General features: G+C 45.3%; 1 protein-coding gene and 1 non-coding gene across 3 annotated transcripts; one reads left to right on the top strand and one right to left on the bottom strand.

The window, feature by feature from the left end:
- Positions 1 to 1,936: 1,936 nt before the first annotated feature.
- Rbx1 (ring-box 1) lies at positions 1,937 to 12,238 on the bottom strand. 2 transcript variants are annotated; one of them, NM_001034135.2, is made up of 5 exons: positions 12,070 to 12,152; positions 9,514 to 9,592; positions 7,092 to 7,162; positions 4,276 to 4,361; positions 1,937 to 3,099 (listed from the first exon to the last, which is right to left on the bottom strand). In NM_001034135.2, the coding sequence occupies exons 1-5, from the start codon at positions 12,145 to 12,147 to the stop codon at positions 3,087 to 3,089; spliced, it is 327 nt and encodes a 108-aa protein (NP_001029307.1). In that variant the 5' UTR covers positions 12,148 to 12,152; the 3' UTR covers positions 1,937 to 3,086. The 2 variants fall into 2 exon arrangements, with proteins under 2 accessions (NP_001029307.1, XP_038934770.1); XM_039078842.2 differs by lacking the exon at positions 7,092 to 7,162 and having other exon boundaries at positions 12,070 to 12,238.
- A 3,702-nt stretch (positions 12,239 to 15,940) lies between these two features.
- Positions 15,941 to 16,014, top strand: Trnap-agg43 (transfer RNA proline (anticodon AGG) 43). The gene has a single exon. It is a non-coding gene; the product is annotated as a tRNA-Pro (tRNA).
- The last annotated feature ends 4,038 nt before the right edge of the window (positions 16,015 to 20,052 follow it).

Below are 20,052 nucleotides of genomic sequence, written 5' to 3'. Positions count from 1 at the left end.
CGTGCCAAGTAAGGAAATCAGCAGGACCATCTGCCCTCCTGGCAGAAGGCACATGCAGAAGAGCCTCTAGGCACTACCGTGAGGAGGCAGGGAAGGCTGGGAACCTTGAGATGGAGTTCAGACCCGGGCCCTGTGTATCTCTACATTAACAGTCAGCCATTCACTTACTCATCTTCTTAGCAAGTTCCCCCAGTAGACTATGACCTGTGGCCAGGGACTTTAATTCTAGGTCTCCATGGTTAACCAAATAAGCACTCTGTAGATGTTTTCTTTCATTAAAAAAAAAATCTTAAAATCATGTTTTGTTTTTTTTTTTGTTTTTGTTTTTTTTTTTTTTGAGCTGGGGACCGAACCCAGGGCTTTGCGCTTCCTAGGTAAGCGCTCTACCACTGAGCTAAATCCCCAGCCCCAAAATCATGTTTTTTAAAGATTTATGTATGTGAGGACACTGTCACTGTCTTCATATACACAAGAGGTCACTGGGTCACATTACAGATGGTTGTGAGCCAGCATGTAGTTGCTGGGAATTGAACCCAGGACCTCTGGAAGAGCAATCAGTGCTCTTAACTACTGAGCCATCTCTCCAGCCCCAAATTTCTTATTTTTTAAGACAGTGTCATATGCAGTTCAGCCTTAACTTAGTATGTACAAAAAATGACCTCCAACTCCTGATCTTCCTGCCTCTTAACCCCAAGGGCTGGGATTAAAAAAACAAACAACTTTTAATTGTAATTTGTTTGGTCATCTCTCCAGCTCAGGTGTTTTTGAGACAGGAGCATGCTCCAAATGTGTCACTTGGGGGATATGTTTACCCAGGAAATTATTTATGCCTCTTGGATGCCAACTGGAAAGGTACTCTATGATGACGGTGGCAGTCCTGATATGTGACTATTCTAGTTGGCTCCACGTGAACATCGCTATATACCTGACACTGTGGAGAAACAGTGCTTGTTCAATGTTAGATTTTAAAATTCATTACTGGAGGTTTGAACAACTCCTAGTCTCCATTATCCCTTTTAGGACCCTACAAGTAGAAAGTAAAGTAAATCTGTGAGTTTGAGGCCAGCAAGGGCTACACTGTAAGTCCCAGGCCAGCCTAGGCTACCTAGTGAAGACTCTTGTTAAAATACAAATAACAACAAAAAACCCAAATAACCCAATAGTAAGATCCTAAAAACTGAGAGCCCAGTTATCTTTGTTGGGAGAATTCTTTCCAGGGGAGACACAAACATTTACCCCAATACTCTCAAGGTCCTACTGACAGATCTAACTGCAATTCCACCCAGATTGTCTGGGGAACTGGTGAGCTTATGACTGACGCTTACTTATGGAATATGGCTTACTGGCAGAAGTGTGGGTGACCCCCAAAGCATCCAGACTGGAAGTTCTCCACCCAGCAAGGATGCCTGCTTCTAGCTTTCAGTTAGGCATCCTATAGAGACGCTTCAGAGATAGAGGCCGTGAGCATTTAGGGAATGACGTAAGAATGGCTGACAGGCATGGCTGGAATCTCATTGGCCCTTTCCCACCCACTTCTTTGAGGGAAATGTAACCAGGCCTTGTGCAGGCAGGCACAAGTGACCTGAGGGAAACGGTGGCCACTTTGCTCAGAGGACAGAATTCTAAAGACATCACAATTCTGTCAAACTGAGGAAGTTGAGGAGTAGGCAGTCAGTAAAGTATGCCTTCCAAACTGGAATTTCTTCTCTAGCACCCATAGTCAGGGGTGGTGGGAGGCAGAAGCAGGAGAATCTCAGGCAGCATAACCAGTGGGCGATTTCCATGTTCAGTGAAGAGACCTTGTGTGGAAAATGTGGAGACTGATGGATGAGCCAGCAGCAGCCCCTGTGCACACTCACCCGAGCATCCGCCCGCAAGGCCACCCATAAAGTACTCTCTAAAGGGCAGAAACAATCTTGAAAATGACAAAAAACCATTAACATAAATATTTTTATTAAAATTAACTTTGGAAACATGAATAATGACAGCATTGTTTCACATTTTTGCAATCTTTCTCTGCTTGACAACAGAAGATGGTTGGGAGTCTCAGACCTGCTTTATCTGGACACATGGAATGGCACCGGAGAGAGGAAAGCTCCCCTGAAGGGTTTCAGGACCTTTGTAGGATGGTTAACTACATGAAAATCACAACAACAGAAACAGTGTCTCAGTAGACTACAGCCACTGAATCAGCATCAGGGTGGCCACGCCTTTCCTGGCCAGCATGTTTAAAGGAAACCTGAGTTCTTGTTAACTTAATTTAATTTCGACCTTTTTTAAAAAAAAAAAAAAAAATTCACACCAGCAAATGAACTCAAGGCCTTACAGCAGCTGAGCTACAGCACCCCCTAGACCCCAAACTAGAATCTCATTTAGAAACAAGGTCTCCTGGATTCAAAGGATCCTTCTACCTAATTCCCAAGTACCTGGAATTACAGGCATATACTCAAACTGTCCAAATATCAGTTTTCAAGTTGACTTTAAGATCATTCTATTGCCAGCCAAGATTACATATTATGATTTTTTTTGTCAAGTTTTGTTCTAGAGACTGCAACATGTCATCCACAATCAGCACCAACTCTGTGGTGTTCAGAGCTTACAAAGCCTTTCTGTGCCCATTTGATGCCATTCACTCATTCTCAGACTCCCTCAGGAGAGGTGAGAGCCCAGAGCAGGCCTGGCTGGTCCAAGGCTGCCATGTGCTTCCTCATTCCTGCCTGGTGCTATCTCAGAAGGAAGACAGAGCCTCAGGCATTTCCAGGTGCCAGTGACCCGCACTTGCAGACTTTAACAGGTTCCTTGTGACCTTGTGAAGACAAGTGTGTTCTCGTCAAGAACAGTGCACTTTCTGAGGCTGGCTTCCTGGCTCTGAAGAGGCTCCTTCTCAGCTCACTCTTTCCACATACATGAAACAGCAACCGTCTCCAACTTAAAGGCTTTATTTGACACAAAACACAGTATGGCTGCGGGAACACCAAACTCCAAAGACAAAGGAAAGGAAAAGAACCATGGTTCTATCTAATGTATAATTAACAGGAAGTCACTAAACGAGTAACAAATGGGTAAGCTTTACGGGAGAGTCTTTCCTAATGCCCATACCTGAAAGACAAAACAATTCACCTCATTAGAATGCTGGAGAGTAAAACCATAAAACCCGCTAAACAACACACAGTTTTTGATTGTTAGACAGGGTTTCTCTGTGTAGCCCTGGCTATCCTGGAACTCACTCTGTAGAGCAGGCTGGCCTCAAACTCAGTTCTAAGATCAAAGACATACATTACCACACTTTGCTTAATAATAAAAATGTAATTGATTAGCTGTAAATCTGATATCACAATCAGTCAGCTGAGCTAAGCCAAAGGGATTTGGTTTTTGAGGCACCCGGCTGAGAAGGCTAAAGCAGGAGGGTCGAAATCAATTGCTATCTTAAGGAGGGGAACCCCAAAACAAACAACAACAAACAAACAATAAGAGTAGGTTTTGGTGGTTACATCTGTGACCATTGCTCTGAGAAGGCAGACGCACGAGGAACCCCAAAAATCCTAGGGCAGTCATCCCTAAACCAAGAGATTCCAAACACCATGAGAGCATTCCTCCCTCCACATCCAAAGAAAGGTGACCGGTGGATAAGGAAACGTCACCATGGGACTTCCCAGGGTGGAGCTATGACAGTCATCCATTTGTTTTGGTTCTCCGAGGACTGAACCAAGGTCTCTGCACAGGCCTGGCGAGTATTCTACCACTGAGCTACATCCTCTAGCCCTGCAAATACTTCCAATCATTTCCGACTCCCATGTTTTCCACTTTGATAGACTGAGCAGGCTGAAAAAACTCAGCCTGTGAAATGCTAGTTAATCCCTGTGTATCTTTTTTTTTTTTCCTTCTTTTTTTCAGAGCTGGGGACTGAACCCAGGGCCTTGTGCTTGCTAGGCAAGCGCTCTACCACTGAGCTAAATCCCCAACCCCCCTGTGTATCTTTTTAAAAATAAGGTATGGTGGTGAACACCTTTAACCCAGGACCTGGAAGGCAGAGGCAGGCAGATCTCTTGAGGCCAGTCTAGTCTAAAAAGATTGAGTTCCAAGAAGCCAGGGTTACAGGGAGAGATTTTGTCTCAAACAAACAAACAAACAAACAAAATGAAAAGAAGAGAACAAGGGGACAAGGGGGTTTGGGTGATGTCCCACTGCTCCAGCTGCTTTCAGCTTGAGGCCAGTAGGAGAATGACACTAACCAGAAAACCCAGATTTAGAACCGCAATGAGAAGAAACACCTACTTTTGGAACTCCCACTCTCTGTTGTCCAAGGGGCACACCTGCCTGGTTTTGAGCCACCGAGAGATGCAGTGGAAATGAAAAGCGTGCTGAAAGAGAAGACAAGGGTTCCCACGTCATCATAGCCCCCGCTGCCAACACCTACCACAGACGGCAGTGAGGACGATGACAACAGGTCTGAGACCAGCCTTGTGTGACAGGGCAGCACACCTCACCACACCTCGGAACCCTTCTAGTGGAAATACAAGGGCATTTCCAACAAGAACATGTGACATGACTTTACTGCTAACAACTGACTCAGAGAGCACAGGACTACATTCTGACAGTGGGGTCTTGCCTCTTGCCGGGAATGTGGGTCCTGGTGCCATTCAGCTGATAACAGGAAGTTTCTACCTCCCTGAGAAATGTGAGAAAAGACAACTTTCCTTTCTCAATAACTTTCTAGAAGATTCTGTCCGTTTTTAAGAAACAAGGCAACAAACCCCTCTGGATTTCCAAAAGGCAGAAGCTGAGACACTTCCTGCCATGTCTAGGTACTGGGGACAGCTCATCCAAAGGTTATTATTGAGCCAAGGGCTCTCATCTTCCTGTCAAGCGTCCTACACAGCCCGGGAATAATACGTGCATGTGTTCAAGGGCAAGATGCCTGTGAATGAGGTTTTGGTGCAGGTGGACCCATCTTACTTCCTCTTAAATGCAGAACAGAGTGTAGTTAGCAGATGGTATAACTTACCACAGGCACATTTACCGTGCCTGAGTTTATAGATGATGTTGACACCTATTACCTCATGCAAACCCACTGCGACCCCAGCAAGTAGGCAAGATATTACTATCTGTTCTTTACAGACAGGAAATGGAACCCCAGACAAATGACTTGTCTAATTCACAGAGCTGGTTCAGACAAGACTCTAAATTAGCCCCCTAGCCTAGAATAAAGGCTTCTGGCCCAGCTTGCCCAGGCTCTCCTGTATGGCAAGCTATCAGAATAAATTCATCTCCATTTACACTTTTTGTTAAAAATTTTTTTTCAAGACAGGGTTTCTTTGTGTAACTCTGACTGACCTGGAACTTGCTCTGTAGACCAGGTTGGCCTTGAAGAACCCAGCAGGTTCGCCCCCTCCCTTCATTCAGAAGAATGTCACCTTTAGTAGTGAGGGCAAGGCACCGGGTATGTTTTCTCTAGCTCCATCAAAGTTTAACATCATCCTTTGGCTACTGTGCGCTGTGAAGTAGTCAAAGGGTCTGATGGAGAAGAAGAGTGGGCAGGAAGACAGCTGCTAGGCCATGAGGAAAGAACTGGGCACTAGAAGGGCCATGGGACTTTGAATCACAGGTGGTTGTGAGTGGCTCTCTATGCTATGGCTTCTGGGAACTGGATGTAGGTTCTTTGGAAGAGCAATGTACGCCATAACTGTTGACCCCTCATTTAGCTGTCTTTTTTTTTTTTTTTTTTTTTTTTCCGGAGCTGAGGACTGAACCCAGGGCCTTGTGCTTGCTAGGCAAGTGCTCTACCACTGAGCTAAATCCTCAACCCCTTCTTTTTTCTTTTGAATAATTATTTTTATTTTATGGGCATTGGCATTTTGCCTGCATGCATGTCTGTGTGAGGGTATCCTGGAGTTACAGATGGTTGTGAGCTGCTATATGGGTGCTGGGAATTGAACCCTGGTCCTCTGGAAGAACAGTTTGTGCTCTTAACTGCTGAGCCATTTCTCCAGTCCCTCATTTAGCCCTCACCACCCATTCTATTTTTTTTTATTATTATTATTTTTTTTTTACTTATTCACTTTACTCATTTAGCTTTTTTTTAACCAAATATTTGTCATGTTGTGGGAGCCACTCTGCGTACTTCTAAAACTTCTATTTATTTTGGCTGTGTACATGTGTCAGTTAGGAGGACAACCTGTGGGGAGGAAGTCGGTTCTTCTTTTACCAGTGGTCCCTAGAACAGAAGCTCAGGACCTAAGGCTGCCAGCAAGCCCTTTATCCAGAGTCATCCTACTAGGCCTCTAAATACTCTTTAATAAAAAGTTAAATCATTTAAGCCTGTTTACATTTCCACTATTAGCCATCTTTTACCTGAGGAAACCCAGGATTAGAGATGTTAAATGTTCTTACTAGCAAGTAATACAGCCACAGATGGCTCACCCTGGAACCTGAGATTCCTGTGTCAGGGTGGAAGCTCTGCGTCTTGGCCCTGACTGGTCAGGGCAATTGTAGCTCATGTAACGAAGACTGTAAGTGCTTTATAGATGAATTTTTGGCATGCTAGAAATAATATATTTGTTGTCTCATAGCTGTCACACCCTGTAATACTGTATATTCAGTTCAACAGTGCTGTGCTAAATATTTCTGGTGGAACACATGAAGGAACACACGAAAGAGAAAACACACACACACACACACACACACACACACACACACACACACACACACACAAGAATGAACCAACCCTACACCAAATCTAACTTAAAACACACAGAAAACTCAACTCATTTACCACCAAACCTCTTCCCACAGACATGGCCTTAATCGGTCTGCTGAAGGTGCAGACACTGCCCACAGCTTTGCAGATAACTCCTCAAAGTGGCTGAATACTGAAAACATTGCTTAGGAAAAGTCCACTTAGTAATTAAGACAGACTAGTCTTTCTTTTAATGACTACTATTTATCCAGTTAAAAGTAACTACTACGAGGACTTAAGCCTGCTTTTACTGTCTGTACACCTCTTGTTTCCCCCTAATAATTCTCAAGATGGCCGAAGCAGGAAAAGCAGCAATGCAGGCATGAGCCACTCATAGGTAAAGATGGTCCCTTACGTTACAGACTCCCCAAGCAACCGTGCACTCTTCCGAAGTAGCTGAGGCCTGGTTGGCCTGACACTCGATACCTGTGGGAACAAGGGTAAGAAAATTACTGACCTGGAGGCAGGGGCTTCCAACCTGGCCAGCCACATCCTCAAGTGGTTAACTGGTTTCAAGGGCATGGGAAAAAGGTGAAGATGGCTATGTGGTGGGTCAAACCTATAATCCCAGCTTTTAGGAAGCAGAGGCAGGATACTCTCCCTGGGTCTGAGGCCAGCTTTGAATAATAATTTTCAATTTTCAAGATGTGCAGAGCAAGAACATTGGCAATCAATTTACAAAGTGTTACTGAAAGTGGCAACCAAATAAAGTCCCTTCTGAAAAACACGTTTTAGATAGACTTCCAGGCCAGTCTGAACTCACAGTGAGATCATGTCTCAAACAAAAACAAGGAAATGACCACCCTTACTCAACTACCCAAATTAAGATCCACATAGTGGCACACGCTTGCCTTCCCAGCACGTCAGAGGGGGAGGCAGAAAGAACCACCTCACCAGCATGATTGCTCTGTTGTTCTGAGGCAGGATTGGGCTGCCTTAAATCTGTCACGTATCCAAGGATGACACTGATCCTGGTCCTCCTGCCTCCACCTCCCAAGTACTGAGATTCCATGTGTAAACCATTATACTCGGATCTGTCACAAGTTTTTGTTATAAGTTCAATGCTGTACCTCATGTGACATTTTGAACATATTACGAGGGAAGCAGAGGCAGGAGAATCATGAATTTGCAGTCAGTAAGGACAACATACAGAGTTCTAGGCCAGTCTACCTGTAAGGCCATCTCAAAACAACAGTAACAACAAAAGACCCAAAACAAACCAGACCCCATTAGGACACACAGTATGTCGTGGAAACCACACTGCTTTGTTGTCCCCCAGGAAACACTTTCTCTCCCACCCGAGACACACAGGAAGGAGTGTAAGAAGGGATCTGGGCATTGTGACGTCCACTGTTTTCAGATGACAGCTCCAAGGAAGTAAGATGTTCTCTGGGTACAACTTGTGAAAACACAAGGGACAGAAAGTGGCACACATACACCAGACACTCCATCCATGTTTAAACTGCTGTTTTAGTAATGGCTGCTCTATCTATATTAAACATGGCAGCTGCTGATCTGCTCTCACTGTAGCACAAAAACGAAAAGGTCAAAGTTCAAGGAAACTCTGAGGCGCCATGAACTACCAGCAAATGCCACAGGTGCTTTCTCACACAGGACTGATTCATGCTTTCCGAGATGCAGTGACCATAGGTTGTCCCACCATTTGGTTGTCGTTATTTAGCAAATACTGAGGGCAATTTTATTATGTACTAGACAACACATCAGAATAGTAAATAGTGTGGATAAAATTGAGAACCAAGATTAAATGGCATAAAGGGATTCCACGGTAAGTCCTGGGGTTTTCTGAGAGGCCTGCTGATAGCCTATGGGTGCATGTATAAATGTGGAGTGGGAGGATATACACATTTATAACAGGAATGCATACATATACACACGTGCATGGACGCTAAGCCGTTTGTACCTGAAAATATAAAACTTGAGAATATATAGGGCTGCCTGCCAATTTTACCTTATAATTTATTCACTGAAGTGATAGCTCATGGTAAGCCTGCATGTGGGTGCTGGGAACTGAACCCGGGTCCCCTGGGAAGGGCAGCCAGTGCTCTTAACTCCTGAACCATCTCTCCAATCTGTGACTGTAATCTTTCCCAACAAAAACTAGCTTAGATAAAGAGTATTGTAGTTCAAACCTTAGCCCTGCTGAGCCTGCGATTTGCCACAATATTCCTGCCACTGCCTCCTGAATGCTGGGGTTACAGGCATGTACCGCCTTCAAAGGTCATTTTCTTTCACTATTTTTGCCTTTGTGGCTGTCTAAGATGGAGATAAGAGGCAGCTCTGCCCACACCTCATTCTAAATGGGATCTTGCCCAATTTACAACGAGCAAATCATTCTAAGAGCCAGGTGTGGCTCCAAAACATCCTTTTGAGAAACAATTTAGGGGTTGGGGATTTAGCTCAGTGGTAGAGCACTTGCCTAGCAAGCTCAAGGCCCTGGGTTCGGTCCCCAGCTCCGGAAAAAAAAAAGGAAAAAAAAAAAAAAAAAAAGAGAGAGAAACAATTTAACTCTGGAGGCAGAGGCAGGGGATCTCTAGTTCAAGGCCAGCCTGGTCTACATACTGAGTTATAGCACAGCTAGGGTTACACAGAGAACCCTGTCTCCAAAAATAACAACATGCAATCTACTTCAAACACTCAAGTACCTACGGGTTCTGACCCTGCTTTGTATTCACTGGTAAAGAAGACAATTGGGCACACGAGGATGACCGCCATTTCTCTCTTCCTCAACGCCTTCCCACCCGCCCCGAGTTACTTACAAAGATCCATAATGTGGTTCCTGCAGATGGCACAGTTATCAACCACAATATCCCAGGCCCAGAGGGCTACTGCATTCCACTGCAAGGAGAAGAGGGGAAACAATGCATTTTCTGGGTAACATAACAGACTCGTTAGGATTTCAGCTGCGGCTTCAGTTACCAACTCCCTGGCCATAGGGCCTAGCAAAGAAAGAATGATTTTTGGATTGCATTATTTGTACAACATCAGAGGGTAACAGCAGACCACGTGTACACTTCCTCATTCCTGAACATGGGTACTTTTAATTTTTTTTTTTTTTTACTTTTATTTATTTACTCTCCATTAGTTTAAATCTGGGATGGGTACAGCATCACACGGATTCTGTGTCCAATGGCCTTTGCAGGAAGGTTGCTTTGGAATTTGGCACGAACCACGCCACTGTTTCCATGGGCCCGAGTTACTTTTCCCCAGATCACTCTGGTTTTGTTTGGTTTGCCTCCAGGAGTCACTGTATTGTTTTTTGCTTTGTACACATAAGCACACCTCTTGCCTAAGTAGAACTCAGTTTCATCTCGGGCATAAACGCCTTCAATTTTTTTTTTTTTTTCGGAGCTGGGGACCGAACCCAGGACCTTGCGCTTCTTAGGCAAGCGCTCTACCACTGAGCTAAATCCCCAACCCCAAACGCCTTCAATTTTAAGAAGAGCCGTGTACTCTCTTTGGTTCAGGAGGCCTGGCTTGTAGCCAGCAAAAATGGCCTTGCACCACAGCCTTCCAGACATACTTGTTTTTTTTAGAAGTCCTGTTCCCAGTGGGCTTCCAAAGGCGCCAAGATGGCGGAAAGAGGAAGGCAAGCCCCACCGCGCCAATTTTTTTTTTTTTGGTCTATAGCATAAAATAATTTAGCTAGCCAAACCGACGTGGGAATATTAGAGCTATTTTTTGAACACCCATTTTAGCTTCAAGTACAAACTTGAACTAATGTGGAGCTGTTCCTGACAGATGTGGTCGAACTCAAAATCTGCCTAAGTATTTGCTCTCCACGCAGTTTTGGACTCGGAGGAAGAGAGGTGAACAGACTGAACTACGATAATAAATGGATCAATCGCTAAGGGGATAATCGTGGGATAAGCTGGATAGTGAGTTACCTACCCAGTGTCAGCACACAGAACAAGGTCATCACTTACACCTCACAGCACTGCAAGCAAGTCAATCCAGTGCAATTTTCTTGTCCTCTTACCAAGGAAACTGATGTTCCCAACGTTCATATGTCCAAACTATTATTTTGCTAGTTCTAGTAAATTGATCCAAGACTTACACTGGGCAGGACACCCCTTTCTTTCTTTTTTTTTTTTCTTTTTTCTTTTTTTCTGGAGCTGGGGACCGAACCCAGGGCCTTGCGCTTGCTAGACAAGCGCTCTACCACTGAGCTAAATCCCCAACCCCTAGGACACCCCTTTCAAGGACTACTTTGGTTTGACTTCTCAAATTCAAGTATTCGAGTCTAGTAAATTCGACATTATTTCTATTATTCTTCCATATGGCTGCAGGCCGTAACTGAGCAGCAGTGGCCACAATGAGATGACAAAAAAAGAGTGGGGTGGGGAGGTGTTCTCAGCGACTCTTTCCAAAAGTAATACATACAAAAAAAAAAAAAACAAAAACAAAAAGGAAAAAAAACCCCAAACAAACCAACAAAAAACCAAAAACACCTTCCCCACTTCAAGATCTTCATTTTGAGCAGATTTATGTAATCTTAGGTAGGAACGGGCACTTTTCTCTTAAAGTGCTAGAAAACTATGAAGGGAATAGAATACAAAAGGACGTTTCATATTTTTTGTGTTCCCAGGTCATTAACAATTAGTACTCCGCCTTCTTAAATGGCACAAGTTCTGGGCTTGCTTTTAAAACAAAGCCCACCAGACTTTTTAAATTACCATTTTGTGTTAGAAGTGTACACGGGCATTAGAGAACCATTGGAGTGGCAGAAGCTATGTGACAACTAGTACACGTCTCGGAAGAACCAAGCTTTACACTTGAGACTGTGGGTTTAGAAGGCTAATGGAGGCCGCCATACAATCGAGGGCCCACACCAGGTCCCTCGGAGTCAATAGATTCTAGGATCCAGGAAGGGGCGGAGCAAGAACACCGGCAGAGCTCTTCTGCGGTGTCATCGCACGTTCCCGGGTTTCTCCGCACAGCCCCATCCTCCACCCGCCGCAGTCTCTTCACGAGTCTCCATCCTACCCACCCCACCCTGTCCTTCCCCCAACTCTCAGTCACTTCAGTGACAGCTTAAGCGCTTGGCTCCCGCACCGAAGTTAACCTCGCGTATTTCAGTAAGCAGCTCTGCGATTGGACCCACAGCTTTCCCAGCGAAACTAATATGGCCAAGACAGTGGGCCACCATCATGCCGATCAACCCTAGGCCCGCCCCCCGGCTTCCTTTAGTGGTACCCGGTCCCAGGAACGCCCTGAAATGAAGCCCTTTCCCCCGCGCCTAGCTCTTCCTCGGGCCTGCCAGCCATATCCGCGCCTCCCTAGATTCCTTGAGGAAGGCGCTGGCGAGACCCAACCTTTTTAACTTCAAAGCGCTTCTTGCCCGCGCCGCTGTTGGTGCCGCTGGGGGTATCCACATCCATCGCCGCCGCCATTTTGGAAACACACTGTCGTGCGACCACTGCGCCTGCGCATCGGCTCACTTTCCGCCGCCTGCCCTCTCGCCAGGCTCCTCCTCTCGCACCCCTCCCCTTATTGGCGCGTGCGGGTAGAAGGGGCGGAGGCTGCGGTCACGCCCCTTAAAGGCGCAGGCGGAGGTTCCCCGTCGCTCTCAGCTGGGGAGGAGGCTGGAGTGATTGAGGCGGGGTCGGGCGGGGCCGGGCGGAGCCGGGCGGGGCCGAGCGAAGGGAGCCAACTGGTGGGAATGTCCCTGAGGTCTGAATACTGCTCGCCTTCTGGGAAACCCTGTGGCCTGACTCCTTCTTCTGGGGCGGCGGCTGCTTCCTCCTTCTGCCCCAGAATTTATACCTGATCCAGACCCACAGCGCTGCCCCCAAGGCCGCGGTGCAAAGGGCATGGGCTGGTCTGTGGAAACCCGAAACTCCAAAACGTTCAAAACGGCCTTCTGCTGACCGTGGCCGGCTTGGGGGCCCTGTGACTCGGCTTTCCAAGGCCCGGGCACGGTCTGCGTTCTCAACTTCAGTTTGGGAAATTATTTGATAGGGAGAGAGAGGCCTGAATGTTCTGCCCAGGAACAAACAGAGCAGGCATTCTGCAGCTCTGCCTTCACCTTCTCACCAGAAAGACACGGAGAACACGTAGGAGCCTGGGAGATGCCATCCTCCTTTCTCCCCATTTCCCATCCGAGTTTTGCTACTTGTGCTACAGTTAAATTAGTACATTTGTAGTGGCCAAACTTGAATTTGGGTGAGGCATTCTGATTTTCTTACCGGTCATTACCACCGAGCTAAGAACCTGTATCTTTTGTCATGCTTCCATGTTTAGCCCAGCCCTCCACTGTTTTATCTCCTAAATTTGCAGAGGTATGACTAGAATACATCACCCTCGAACTTCTTATGTGTTCTAGTTCCCTCAACAGGACAACAATGACGTTTTATCTGAAATGCCCACTTGAAAGAAATACTGGCGTGCAATTCAGTGTGCTGTTGATGTCCTTGCTGAGCAGGGCAATACATCCGGAAACACCACCACAGTTTTAACTTGCACAAAGAAGACTTGCTACAGCCTGCAAGGAGTGTGTGTGTTGGCCCAAGTTCTACCTCCCACACTAAAATCGTCATTGATTTATGTGTCAATAGACTCCCTAAGGGATGCTAGAAACCCATAGTTAATTAAGATACTGAGGGCATAGTTATCCATTCTTCAACAACTATCTTGAGCATGCTACTTGGTCTTTTAATTTTTGTTTTACTATTATTGTTTATTATTATTATTTCTGAGACAGGGCCTCACTCTGTAGCCCAGGCTGTCCTTAAAATCTGAGCAATTGGGGCTAGAGAGATGGCTCAGCGGTTAAGAGCACCCAACTGCTCTTCCAGAGGTTATGAGTTCAATTCCCAGCGACCACATGGTGGCTCACAACCATCTGTAAAGAGATCCGATGCCCTCTTTTGGTGTATCTGAAGACAGCTACAGTGTTGTGTACTTATATATAATGAATAAATAAATGTTTAAAAAAAAAATCTGAGCAATTCTGTTACCTCCACCTCCCAGGTGCTGGGGGGGGGGGGTTAGAGGGAGGGAGCCAGCATGCTCAGCTACTCTGGTCCTGTTTTTGTTTTTTTTGTTTTTTGTTTTTTTTTTTCCGGAGCTGGGGACCGAACCCAGGGCCTTGCGCTTGCTAGGCAAGCGCTCTACCACTGAGCTAAATCCACAACCCTCTGGTCCTGTTTTAAAGAGGAAAGCCACAGTGAAGTAAGGAGACTCAGTAAGGAAATAAAACACAAATGGAGCCTCGGGTAGCAATACACACAAGATGATGAGATTGAGGGGAGGAGACAACAATACATATCTTGATTAATGCAAATACATCTGAAGAAAGGCATTGGGCAGATTTGTTATTGTGTGAACATTCTATAAAGTACTGAGGCAGACCTGGATGAGGTAGCTTGTTACACACCTAGGCTATGTGATTAGCTTCTCCTAGTTTCCAAACCTGCACACATTATTACTGTGCTGAATAAGCAAGCTTAACACAACAGTATTTGTAGATCTAAACGCAGCAAATATACGTTAGAAATCTGCTATGAAAATGCTGGCAATATAACTCAGTGGTACTGTACATAGGGCTCTGTGTTATATCCCCAGTACTGCATCAAACGGGGGTAAACCATGAAACCAGGTGGGACTGGAGAGATGGCTCAGTGGTTAGGAACGCTTGCTGCTTTTGCAGAAGACCCAGGTTTGGTTCCCAGTAGCCATGTGATGGCTCACGACTATCGGTAATTCCATTTCAGGGGATCCAATGCCCTCTTCCGGCCTCTGTGGACATGAAGGTGGCACACCCAGCTGGCCACATGGCACACATGCACACATGCAAGCCAAAGTTCATATGCATATGGTAAAAACAGGATCTTAAAAGAGAGAAACAGCTTTTCCTTTTCTTCTTCCAGGGACGGTGCTTAGGGACACTCAGAATGGTTCGACGTGGACATACCACCGTAGGATTTCCTCCAATACAGCCTCTAACAAAACTAGGCTGCCTTGAACCCCTGGCAACTGGATTGTTTTTACCTTTATACCAAGAAGGTTGGGAAAGAACCTAAATCTGCGTGTGCCCAGGCAGTCTTTGAGGGGTTCGTGCTGTGAGACCCAAAGTCCTTATGAGATTGTCTAAGACACAAAAAGCATGTCAGCAGGGACAATGGTGACTCCATGTGTGCCAGGTGTGTCCGTGACAGGGTCAAACAGGCTTTCTTTATTAAGGAGCAGAAAGTCGTGAAAAGTATTGAAGGCACAAGCACAAAGTCAGAAGGCAAAAGAAATATTCAGCTTCTTAAAAAAAGATTTATTTATTTTAGTTACATGAGTACACTGTAGCTGTCTTCAGACACACCAGAAGAGGGCATCGGATCCCATTACAGATGGTTGTGAGCCACCATGTGGTTGCTGGGAATTGTACTCAGGACCTCTGGAAGAGCAGTCAGTGCTCTCAACCACTGAGCCATTCTCTCCAGCCCCCTCAGCTTCTTTAAGAAGAAAAAAAATCAAGGCTTAGCTTATGGAAGAGAGAGGCCAGGAGGTAAAAGCATTTGTTGCCAAGTTCAGGGCCTGAGTTCAACCTCCAGGATGCACAAGGTGGAAGGAAAGAGCGGATTCCCGCACATTGTTCTCTGAGACCCACATTTGTGCTGAGGGACACATATGCTACAGGTCATTTCACACACACATAACACAGTGGAGGGCTGATGAAATGGTTCAGTGCCCTCTGTTACTCTACTGAGTTTGACTACTAGCACCCATGTTAAATAGCTCAAAACCACATGTAACTCTAGCTTGACAGATCTGACAGCCCTTTCTGGCTTCCAAGGGCACCCACATACACATGGCACACCCGTTGGCACACACCTTTATCCAGCCCTCAAGAGTCAGATGGTGGTGAATCACTATGAATCTACCACTTTTACAGAGTCCTAGGCCAGTTAGGGCTACTTAGCAAGATCGTCCGTCTCTCAAAAAAGAAACACGAAAAATAGAAATATCTCTTTAAATGAGTTAAGAAGGCACGACAGACATGTACAGGGGATTTTTCCTAAGACAGAGGTCAGATGAGTCAGTGCTGGGGTGATGAGTGACCTGAGTGTCACCTTTACTGAGAGTCTCAGTGCTACCGGGCTGTCTGACTGTTGTTTGTTTTTGAGGCAGAGTCTCAGGTATCCAAGGCTGGCCTGGAGCTCCTCTTATGGCGCTAAAACAGACCTTGAGGGGTTGGGGGTTTAGCTCAGTGGTAGAGCGCTTGCCTAGGAAGCACAAGGCCCTGGGTTCGATCCCCAGCTCCGAAAAAAAGAACCAAAAACAACAGACCTTGAATTCCTAACCCATGCTCTTCTACCTTCCTTGTGCTACAACTACAGGCCTGTGCCACTAGGGACTGTGTGTGCTAGAGACTGAACTCAGGCTCTGTGCACACTGAACAGCACTCTACCGATGCCCCCACGCTCTTCCAAAAACTTACCCGAACCAAAAAGATCTTTCTTTCTCTCTCTCTCTCTCTCTTTCTTTCTTTCTTTCTTTCTTTCTTTCTTTCTTCCTTCCTTCCTTCCTTCCTTCCTTCCTTTCTTTCTTTCTTTCTTTCTACTTATTTATTTTTTTAAAAAAGGAAGGACATGATCGCTCCTAGGTGTGGCAGAGGAGACGGGTCGCTGTAAAGATTTATTTTATTTATATGAGCACACTGTAGCCATCTTCATGCACACCAGAAGAGGGCACCAGATCCCATTACACATGGTTGTGAGCCACCATGTGGTTGCTGGGAATTGAACTCAGGACCTCTGGAAGAGCAGACTGTGCTCTTAATCACTGAGTCATCTCTCCAGCCTCAAAAGGATCTTTAAAACTCATCCTTTTCAATCTCTGTCTGTAGTCTGAACCACCGCAGTCCTTGTCAGGAACTAGCCCGTTGATTATTACTTTTACTTTTAGGTTTATTTGATTATTAGGTTATTCCTTCCCCTACACACCCTTGTCCAGAGTTTTGTCCCCTACTGTACATTAACTAGGCTAGAGGCATCCTCACTTATGGGACCGAGCTTCATGCAGCCTGTCAGTGCCCTGTACTGCATGTAGCCCTGGCTGTCTGGAACTTGCTATGTAATCCAGAGTAGCTCACGAGAGATCTCTCTGCTTCTGTCTCCCAAGTGCTGGGATTAAAGAAGACTGGGTCTTGCTATGTAGCCTCTGCTGGCCTGGAATTCACCATCTTCCTGTCTCAGCCTAACTCACAGTGGGATTATAGGTATGCCCCACTGCTCCCAGCTTTAAAGTTTTAGTTTGTAAACTTCACGAGTAACAGGTTATAGAAATGTAAGGGGGGGAAACATTATTCATCAACCAGTCCTTAGCTCTGATAGAACTAGAATGGGATTGGGATGATGGGGATTATTCGTTTTAAGAGAGGGTCTCACTATGCAGCCCTACTCTCTATGTAGACCAAGATGTCCTCATCCTCAACCAATCAGGCAAGATACACTCAGCGATGCAATAGTGGTATACCTGTTCAGTGGTAACCAGCCATTCTTGTTTTTAGTTGGATGTGAGGCCTGTTACACAGGAGGGGATTCTTATAAGATCCTGCAAACTTAGTCAAAAGACTGTGGCTGGAGAGGCTACTAATCCAAGCAGGGACACGGCTTCTCTTTTGCTAAAATGGAGATCACGTACCTGTCACGTTGCCTTCTAACTATGTTTTTGTTTGGAGACTAGCACTGCTGTCAGCTTTGGTCAGAGAAGCTTCTTTTCCACAGAAGGTAGTAGTTCATGTTGGAACTTGTAACTGCTCAACGTGAAGACAATAAGTGGTTGCTGAATGTCCATCCCTAAATGGGATATCACTTCCTTTAAGACTCGGGGAATACTGGGTAAAGGGAGTGAAGAGATGGGAAGAGGCAGATGAAAGGGTGGAGTGCTGTGGAATGCTGTCTTCCAGCCATGACACCACTGAAGGCTCAGAGCTCTCATTCCCTACACAAGGCTTGCAGGAATTTGGGTTGGTCAACATTCCTATGGGAGAGACATTTCTTCTGTGATCTTGCCACTGGTTGCCCATGTTTCTGTAAACGATTCCGCGCCCATGTTTCTGTTAAGTAGCCCTTTCAAACTTTATTAGTACATACACAGACACCCTCTCTCACCCCCCAAAAAGAAACCATGGAAGTAGCTGGATTAGCTGGAAGATCAGTGAGATGAGGACGGAGGACAAATGAGTGTAATGGGTAGTGAGTCACGCTTCATTAATCCAGGCAGTAGAGACGGCTTAGCAGGCAGTGACACACTGGCTGCTCTTCCAGATACCAGGGTTCTATTCTCAGCACTCACATGGTGGCTTGTAACTGTCTGTAAATTCAGTCCTAGGGGCTCTTACACCCTCTTCTGGCCTCCTCGGGTATTGGCTATACAGGTGGTATACAGACATACATTCAGGCAAAACACCCAAATGCACCGTTTTAAAAAAGCTTATGCATGCATGAAAGTATCACGATAAAGCTTCTGTGTATAATTATGTTGTTCATATTATCACAGTAGATAATTAATATATGCTAATAAAAAACTTAAAAGAAGGGGTTGGGGATTTAGCTCAGTGGTAGAGCGCTTGCCTAGGAAGCGCAAGGCCCTGGGTTCGATCCTCAGCTCCAAAAAAAAGAACCAAAAAAAAAAAAAACTTAAAAGAAGACTGGAGAGATAGCTCAGATGGTTAAGAACACATGGTGGGTGTGGTAGCCCACAACCATAATTCTAGCACTGGGAGGCAGAGCAGAGGCAGGTGGATTTCTCTGAGTTCAAGGTCAGCCTGGTCTACATAGACAGTTCCAGAATACCGGGGCTATATATAGAGAGACCCTGTCTGAAAATAAAGTACTTTAAAAAAAGATGTTACACTGGGCATGGCGAATTATGTATGTAATTCAGCACTCAGGAAATTTCATGCCAGTCGAAACTACATAGCAATATCTGGTCTCAAAAAAAGAACAAAAATCAGAGAGTTTGTAAATGGTTACATTCATTTTCTGAGATGCGGTTAATATCAAACTTTAGCAAATACATCATGCTATTTTAAATTAGTTGAACATCTTTGCATAAAGATGGGAAGCAGAATTTTAAAAATAATTTTTATTATTTTCAAATCGTGTGTGCACGAGTGGATGCGAGTGCAAGTGTCCTCTGAGGCTAGCAGCACCTGTTCCTCTGGAACAGGAGTGAGGCAGTTGTGAGCTGCCCAGAGTAGGTACTGGGAACCAAATCCAGGCCCGTTACAAAAGCAGTAAGAGCTCTTAAGGACTCAGCCATCTCTCCAGCCTCAGGATTAATTAATTAATTAATTAATTATTTATTTATTTATTTATTTATTTATTTATTTATTTATTTATTTTTTGGGCTGTGAACCATGCTTGAGCCATGTTTGCTTCTAACCGAAGCTCGGGGCTTTCACAGTTAGTATCCTTTGCCTAGAATTTATTTAGACAGGAGACAAAGTTTCAACTTTGCGTTTTGGGTTGCGCTGCTGTGCTGTGTGAAGGGCCGGCTTCTGAGCCGGCTGCCATCCAATTCCCGGTAAGTCCTCGTGGACCCCACTGTGTACAGCAGTCAGGGTGCAGCTTCCGGATGTGTTTGTTTGTCTTGTGTGCTTGGTTTTTCTTTTCTTTTCTTTTCTTTTTTTTTTTTCAGAGCTGGGGACCGAACCCAGGGCCTTGCTAGGGCCTTGCTCTTGCTAGGCAAGCGCTCTACCACTGAGCTAAATCCCCAACCCCGTGTGCTTGTTTTATTTTTTTATTTTTTTATTTTTTTATTTTTTTTATTTTTTTTTTAAATAATTTTAACGGATTTTTTTTTTTTTTTGGTTCTTTTTTTCGGAGCTGGGGACCGAACCCAGGGCCTTGCGCTTCCTAGGTAAGCGTTCTACCACTGAGCTAAATCCCCAGCCCAAAATAATTTTTTTTTAGATTTATTTATTTATTTTGTATATGAGTACACTGTAGCTGTCTTCAGACACACCAGAAGAGGGCATTGGATTTCATTACAGATGGTTGTGAACCACCATGTGGTTGCTGGGATTTGAACTCAGGACCTCTGGAAGAGCAGTCAGTGCTCTTAACCACTGAGCCACCTCTCCAGCCCCATGCTTGGTTTTTTGAGGCAGGGTTTCACTCTCTGTTCCCTGGCTGTCCTGGAAGTCACAGAGATGCTCTTGCTTCTGCCTCCTAAGTGCTGGGATTAAAGGCCCCAGCGGCCGCCTGCTCAAAAGCACTGCTCCCTGCTTTTGTTTATCCTTCTTACAACCTTTTCTAGTGCTTGTAGACAGAATTCTTTTGTTTTAAGCACTACCT

This window comes from Rattus norvegicus, chromosome 7 (assembly GCF_036323735.1).
Source record: "Rattus norvegicus strain BN/NHsdMcwi chromosome 7, GRCr8, whole genome shotgun sequence".
NCBI classification, from domain to species: Eukaryota; Metazoa; Chordata; class Mammalia; order Rodentia; family Muridae; genus Rattus; species Rattus norvegicus.
The sequence above is the reverse complement of the archived record's forward strand: the minus strand, read 5'-3'. Positions and strand labels throughout refer to the sequence as shown.

Bases quoted from the DNA above. Each gene is read 5' to 3' on its own strand.
- Rbx1 (NM_001034135.2), bottom strand. From the start codon at position 12,147: ATGGCGGCGGCGATGGATGTGGATACCCCCAGCGGCACCAACAGCGGC. The intron at 7,163-9,513 runs GTAAGTAACTCG...TTGTTCCCACAG, and splicing joins GAACCACATTATGGATCTTT to GTATCGAGTGTCAGGCCAAC. The intron at 4,362-7,091 runs GTAAGGGACCAT...CTTCTCTTTCAG, and splicing joins TTGCTTGGGGAGTCTGTAAC to CACGCTTTTCATTTCCACTG.